A 7,064-nucleotide genomic window follows, 5' to 3' on the forward strand; every position below is an offset into this window, starting at 1 on the left:
GTGGACAACACAGCAGGCTCTCCCCTCACCGTTCAAAGTGGCTCCGATTTCAGTGCCGTTCTGCTGGGAGTGTGAGGAGGCTCCAGGCTGAACCTGTGCCACCTGTGCCAGGCTCTTCCCTCTGCCAGCCCCCAGTGTCTCCCCAGCTTAGCACCAAGCCTCAGGAGGACCATTTGCTCATGCAGGAACTGCAGGCTGGTCTGGTATCACTGCTGCTGCAGAACCAGCTGAAGATGGACAAAAGATCATGAAGAAGATGATGATGGTGATGATAATAAAGCAGCCTGACCAGGACCTAAAGGCAGTCACTTTTATCTAAAGGCTAGGCCTAGATGTTTATTTTGGAAAACACTGTTGACAGTGGCAGCAGACGGTTGCCTTCCCCCAGGACTCAGCTCCCACCGTGCCTGGTTCAAAGCCCCACAGGTCCATTTTTACCCCTAGTGGTTCTTCCCCTCCCTGCCTGACTCAGTCTCAGCAGCCCCAGCCCGATTCTGAATTGCTTCAGGGTAGGAGCAGCAAATGCTGGCAGAAGCCAACATCCTGTGCATGAACCATCAAAGCAAAGTCCCAATAATGCCTCACGTTCAATTAAAGCAAATTCCTGCCCTGTGCCTTTCCCCAGCAGGCACTCCCTGCCGGTGGCACGGGGCCCAGGCTGTGGGCAGCACAGATAGCTGAGGATGGGCACAGGGCTACGTGACCGAGCGAGGGCTGCGCGAGAAGGACCCAGCAAGGTTTGGGCGTTTGATTTCTCAGTAGCACTTGGCAGTGCCAGCAACACTGCAAGATAGCCCGAGCTGTACCTAGCCCCACCTTATCCCAGGAATCTCCCTGGCCCTGCCTGCCCTTCTCCACAGGCTGCAGAGGAGTGTGGTGGAGCAGTTGTTAACGCAGCAATTCATGGATAGGGGTGTTTGAATGTGAGGAGGAGGGAGGCAGTCTCTGGCTGTCCAGTTTCAGTGCTGACTCCTGCCAAGCAAAGAGAACTTGTCTCTGAAAGCAAAGTTGTGCTGCTCCCCCAGCTGATCAGGCGGGCAGCAGCCTCCTGAAAGACGTGAGGCTGCTGCAGCTCCTGCCCAGCTGAGGAACTTGGCCCTGGCAACACCTCCCATCAGGAAGATGCTGAGCACTGAGGCAAAGAGAGTGCTTTTTCAGAAAACGTCCTGCGAATGCTGTCTTAACAGGAAATTAAAGCAAATCCTTATTTTTTTTTTTTTACTTCCACTAAAGCTGGGGCTGAGCCTGCTTTTCTAACTGTCTGGTTACTCCCAACCCTTCCTTTTCCCCTTTGCCATAAAAAATGGACATTTTACATAAATTGTTACTAACTGTGCCATAACACTGCATATTCTGATCCTAGCTGGAGCTGTGCTTTCAGAACTTTTAGAACTTTTCCTAAAAGGAAGAAAAGCAGCGTTTTAAGAGGAGGGAGAGGGAGGGAAAACAGAGGAGGACAAGCTAACCTGTCACCAGCTCTTGCACTGGAAATCAAGAGTGGTCTCTTGGAAGGAGCCCCTGACCTGGGAGCCTGGCTCAGCTCTTGCAGCATGGCCCAGTGCAAGAGATGGAAAAAGGGGAAGGTGAGAAGGGACAGGAAGTTACCTTTCTGAAATCTGCCATCAGAGTTTTTTTTGACACAAACAGAAGCAACTCCATGCCACTCTGTCTGGGCTCTCCAAATCTGCCTTTCAAGAGTAGAAACAGCAGAGTGTGCTGCCAACAAAGGCATTCCCTCTCCATTCATCCTGCAGTGCAAACCTTACATCAGAGCACACAGGAATGGCTGGGAGCAGAACAAGCTGGCAGAGGACAAACACTGCCCCAAATCTGTGCTGGAGGCCCACTTCCTTCCTCAGTCCTCTGCAGGAGATGCAGAAAGTCAGGGTGCACCAGGCTGCTTTAGCCTAACCCACGAAGTGTGACTGACTACTGCTGGAGCCAAAATAGATGTACGATGGTCAAGCCACCTGTCCCAACAACACAGCTTCTGTCCCTCCAGAACACAGAGAGCCCAGCATCTGGGACCATCTCCCAAAGTTGCAGAAACACAGAAACGAGCCAGGGAAGCCTCACAGCCCTGGGCTATGCACGAACAGCAAGCACCACCCTTGCCCACTTCCCCTGGGACTGCAACTGTGCCTCATCAGAGCAAGGAGAGCAGAGAACTATACACTCAGCTCACCTCCCTCACTGCCCCACTCACACAGGATAGGAAATTGGAAATTTAACTCCTTAGGTAGCCCAATCTATTTAGCTTTCATTCTGTCATTTGGTCTCAAGCCAGACTTTCTCTAGAGAAAAGCACACTGAGTGCAGCAACAGCTGTTAGAGGCATCATGACAGGATGAGATACCAGACACTTATTAGTGCCTAAAACTTGAGATGCCTTCTCCTCAGATAGCACAGACAAGCAGAGCCTGCCTGTAGCTCAGCTGCCTGGCAAGTCCATTTGGTGAAAACCCTTTTTCCAAAATCAATTGGCAGCAAATTCCAGCCACTTTTCCCATCCCAACACTGTGATAAAACTCCCAACATGTTCTGCAAGCCCAGGGCAGGTACATTGCAGCTCTGCAAAAGGTGTTTGTGTCCCTCAGCTGCAGGCAACCTCACAGCCCAGCTTCTGAGTCCAAAGATTTCCTACCCAGTGTGAAGAGGACAGCCCATCCCACATCCCAAGCTGGTGGTGTAGGGTATCTCACAGTCTGTATGGTACAGGCTGTCTGGGAGCCCCCACCGAGTCCTGGCACTCCGGACTCTCCCAGTCTTGCACAAAGCTCAAGGATATGGACAGCAGAAGTGCCCCATGTGGAACAGCTGGCAGAGCTCATGCCACCAGATGCCTCTGGCTAGCAGCCCTGCTAAATGGACTTACTGGGCTGGCCAAGACATTCAGCCCTGCTAGCTAAGCGAGCTAGAACTGTTAGAAAAAAAACACCTTTATTTACACTGAAGAGCATCCAGCAGGACCCACCCTCCCCCAGCCACACATGCATGCACACGGATCTGTCCCTTTCCTTGCACCCAGCACTCCTCATCCCTCAGTGTTCTATCCGCACCACCATGACAGTGACATTGTCAGCTGACCCTCGCTGCACTGCCTTGTTGGCCAGTCTGTTACACGCAGCTTCAAACCGAGCATCTGCTTCCAGCTTCCCTTCCCTCATCTGGATGTTCTTATCCTGTTGGGACAAGGGAAGATGACACTGATTGCTCCCAGCAAAGGTAGGTACAAGCACACTGTGGTTTCCAAGCACAGGGAAATAAAACACAAACAACCATGGGAATAAGGGAGGGTACCCAGCAGAATCCATTCCATGCCATCTGCACCAACAAACCCAGCCCCCACGCTGCCTTCTCCTCACCTCCAGGCAGGACACGATGAAGTTCACAGCTTCTTCTGGTGTAAAAACTTTAAAGAGGCCATCACACGCTATCAGAATGAACCTGGAAATCAAGTGGAAACAGGTTCCAATTTTTGGCTCCCAAGCTACAGCAAAATCCCTCCAATCTATTTTATGACCATCCATGCTCTGATCCAAAGGGAAGATGCCTAAAAGCTCATCTGAAAATCCCTTACAAACTACCATTCATGGCAATTTAGAACACAGGCCAAAGAGCCAGGCAACTGACGTAAGACCTAGATCAGGACATCCTGGTGTTCCTACCAACACTGGCAAGATCATATAGGACATCCTGGTCAAATGCTCCATTGCTTCTCGAAGAACTGCTTCTTTTCTTTGAGTCCTTTTCATTCACATACTTTTCCTGTGAAGTGGCTAATGCAAGGAAGTAGAGAAACATAGCTAATCCCTCATGTACCTCACTTTACATTCTTACACTCCCCAGGGATGTGATAATTTAAATACTTAAATTCAAAAGAAAAGCAAGTGATACAACTGATTAAAAAATTGACACCAAGTATTGCCACAGGCTGCAGAAAGTGAGGGGATACAAAGGCCAAGGCAGGGACAGGATCCCTCTGAGGACTGGGGAGACTGCTCTGCACTCTCTGCCAGCACAGGGAATTGTACTAACCAGGAGCCCTAATCAGAGCCACCAGGACAAGGAAAACTGTGACCAACCTAATGGTCAGCCTGCACAGACAACCCTGACATCACTTCAGAGCCTGATACTCAAGAATATCTTTAGAAATATTTTAGTGGATCACTTGATATGGAACTCTAATCCCAGAAAAAGCAGCAGTACTGGGTTACTCTCACCTCTGAGAATCTGCAGGGCCATACTGACACAAAATCTTACTGCAATTTGTCGTTGCCAATCACATCATGGAAAACTATCTCAAATTTTCAGATATCAGAGCCGAATGCAAAGGTATTTATGGGCATTACAGCTGCTAGAAACAACTCTTGGACAGGATGGAGATCCAAGAACTCAAGCCTTAACTAATAGCTTGAACACTGGTGTATGAACCTAATCAGAGCACAAAGGACATCTGAGGCTTATGTATGCTATTGCTATGAGGGTGGCTCCTCCAAGAGGAGCCTTCACAGTATCTTGGCAGAGAAGCAGCATTTATCCACTGTACTAACAAGGAACAGGAGCAGAGAAACATGAGCAGTCAGAGCATCCTCTAGTTCTGGGGGGATCAGTCTGAAGTGCCTGGGCTCTAACAGCAGAGCAAACAGGGTTGGGCAGCTTGTGCTGAGCAGCACTGGGACAGACAACCCCCCATGCAAGGGCACACTTTACCTGTCATTGTGTGTGAGTTGGCAGCGTTTGATATCTGGCACAGAGATAACACCACAGCGTTTGTACTGGCCATCCCCAATGGAGCGGGAAACCTCCAGCACTCCCAGGACTCTTCCATCCCTGCACAAGGAAAGAAAACACTGAGAGCCCTCCCCACACGTGTGTATCTCACTGCACTGCCTGATGGGGACATCTTTGCATCCATCTGCCTCATACAAATAATGACCCACTTGCCCAGCGAGTTCAAATCTCCCCTTTCAAGTCTCCTTCCCTTTCTGTGTGTTTGTGTGAAGCTCTGGGAAACAAGTGGTCAAGGGGGAGGAAATGAGGTCAGGACACTTCAAGGCTGTTTTCTGTCACCCTGCCCTAACTCCAGTCCTGCTTAGCCTAGCAAACTGGGGAAGTAAGACTTATATGTGAGCTGAACTCCCAGAGGCATAGTTTGAATACAGAGATTACTTTTTGGCAAGATATCTAGCAAACTGCTCTTCACTAGAAGCAGAGTGGCAGAGGCAAGAGGTCTGGGCCAGCAGTCCCTCCTGTGTCCTGTCTATCAGGACAGGGTGGCTCAGCTTTGGGCAGTTCCCAGGAGCAAGAAACACGGAATGTTCAGCTCCTGATCACCTGGCTTTAGTAACCACCGATGGCAGCAAGCACTTCAGTGAAACCTGAGCTACAATGCCCCTGAGGAAATGGCTCTGGTTTATTAAGCTTTTCTAATTAATCAAGTTCCCTATAGAAACAGCTTCCCACACTCCACCTTTCCAACCATCAAGCATCTTCTCCCCAAAAAGGCTCCTCTGTGCCCTCTGGGAATACACAAAGCTCATTCATTTCATAGTCCAAGCATCCTTGCTTGAGATAAAAGCAAGAAGCAAGGCACGTCACAGAGAAGAGATCTGATGCTCACGTACTTCATGACTTATCTCTTGGGTCCAAAATATTGAACTACAAGTAGTGGGAGAGGCTCCCAGGTAGTCACAGACCAGTTCTGGAAAGAGCTAACAGCCACTGGGCCATCTCTTTGCCCAGTGCAAAGACAGATCAGTGCTAAGTGTGAGCAGCAGCATGTGCTCTGCAGAGATAAGGGGAACAAAGTGCTGCAGACATGGCAGAATTACAGAACTGAGCCCACCCTGAGCCCTCCCCACCCTGGGTGCATTTTGCCTCCACAGGAATGAAGATACTTCACCTGCACTGAATCCCCTCTTTGTGAAGACACCACTAAATCAAGAAACAGCCTTCAAAGAAGGGAGAGAACCTTGCCAGGGAAATAAGACTCAGCTGCTGTGTTTGGCACCAGCTCCCCAAAGGAGCCATGAACTCCTTTTCACACAGGAGCATTAAAATAATCACATTTGGCTCCAGAAAATTCCCTCCTACTGCAGACAGCCTCAGTGCATCAGCTAACCCCAGGGGAGCAACACCAACTGACATCAAGGGCTTTTTGTGCTCTCTCAGACAATCCCTCTTCTCACAGGACAAGGAGCAAGAAGTCATGCTGCAAGGAAATGAATTCTGCTCAGTGTCACAGTGTGCAGAAAGCAGTAACTCCTTCAACAGTCCAGTCCAGCTCTATAGGTCCAAATGTGAATGTCAAGCTTGTGTGTGCTGGTATCCCACTGCCAGGCTTTCCCATGGGTCCTGCCCTGGCCATCATAAGGCTCTGGGAAACCAGCCCACATAACCAACTCCAGTAATTGAATCCTTACACGGCTCAAGCATCCCTGTGCTTCCCACAGGCAGCAACAGACTCTCTCCAAGCTCTCAACTAGGATGCATATTAGGCTCAGGAAGCTTCAAAACCTCAGTGCTCAGGCCCAAAATTAGGCTAGGGTTTAGATTAGCTCACTGACACCCTCAGGCACCCACCTGACGTTTCCCCCAGCTTTCTGTATCCGCATCCGCTCCTCATACTGGGTGGGGTTGTGCTCCTTACTGAGGCTTAAGGCTGTGTGTTTCTGACTCTCTTCATTGTAACGACACAGAATCGCCTGTGCTGACAGAAGACCATCGTGAGTAAAAAACAACACAACCACAGCAACAGCTTCTTGAGAGAGAGCCCCAAATTTTAGTGAATGGTCCCTCCCTGGGCCAGTGACTGGTGGCCAGGGATGCTTCTCAGGGCTCATAGGTAGGAGGTGCTGTTCAGTACTTTTATCAGTGACTTGGATGCAAGAGTTGAATGCACCATTACCAAGCTTGCTGAATTGGGAGTGCTGTGGACTCTCTGGAGGGACAACAGGCCTTGCAGAGGCATCTGTGTAGATGCACCATCAGGCACATTTGGAATTACTGTATGGAATTACTATTACTGGATTCTGTGCCCAAGGTGGAGCAATGCTGAACAC

At 49.8% G+C, this 7,064-nt stretch overlaps 1 protein-coding gene across 1 annotated transcript; it reads right to left on the reverse strand.

Annotated features, from left to right (window-relative positions):
• Positions 1 to 2,905: 2,905 nt before the first annotated feature.
• On the reverse strand, positions 2,906 to 6,860 carry LOC130588049 (integrin-linked kinase-associated serine/threonine phosphatase 2C-like). Its single transcript, XM_057389002.1, has 4 exons — positions 6,586 to 6,860; positions 4,714 to 4,833; positions 3,366 to 3,447; positions 2,906 to 3,182 (listed from the first exon to the last, which is right to left on the reverse strand). The coding sequence occupies exons 1-4, from the start codon at positions 6,843 to 6,845 to the stop codon at positions 3,042 to 3,044; spliced, it is 603 nt and encodes a 200-aa protein (XP_057244985.1). The 5' UTR covers positions 6,846 to 6,860; the 3' UTR covers positions 2,906 to 3,041.
• Between the last annotated feature and the right edge of the window lie 204 nt (positions 6,861 to 7,064).

The sequence above is a fragment of the Malurus melanocephalus genome, unplaced genomic scaffold (genome assembly GCF_030028575.1).
Source record: "Malurus melanocephalus ecotype Western Australia unplaced genomic scaffold, MMel_1.1 scaffold_3197, whole genome shotgun sequence".
NCBI lineage: Eukaryota > Metazoa > Chordata > Aves > Passeriformes > Maluridae > Malurus > Malurus melanocephalus.

Bases quoted from the DNA above. Each gene is read 5' to 3' on its own strand.
- LOC130588049 (XM_057389002.1), bottom strand. From the start codon at position 6,845: ATGAGCCCTGAGAAGCATCCCTGGCCACCAGTCACTGGCCCAGGGAGG. The intron at 3,448-4,713 runs GTAAAGTGTGCC...CTTGATTTCCAG, and splicing joins CAACTCACACACAATGACAG to GTTCATTCTGATAGCGTGTG. The intron at 3,183-3,365 runs GTGAGGAGAAGG...TTGTCCCAACAG, and splicing joins TCATCGTGTCCTGCCTGGAG to GATAAGAACATCCAGATGAG.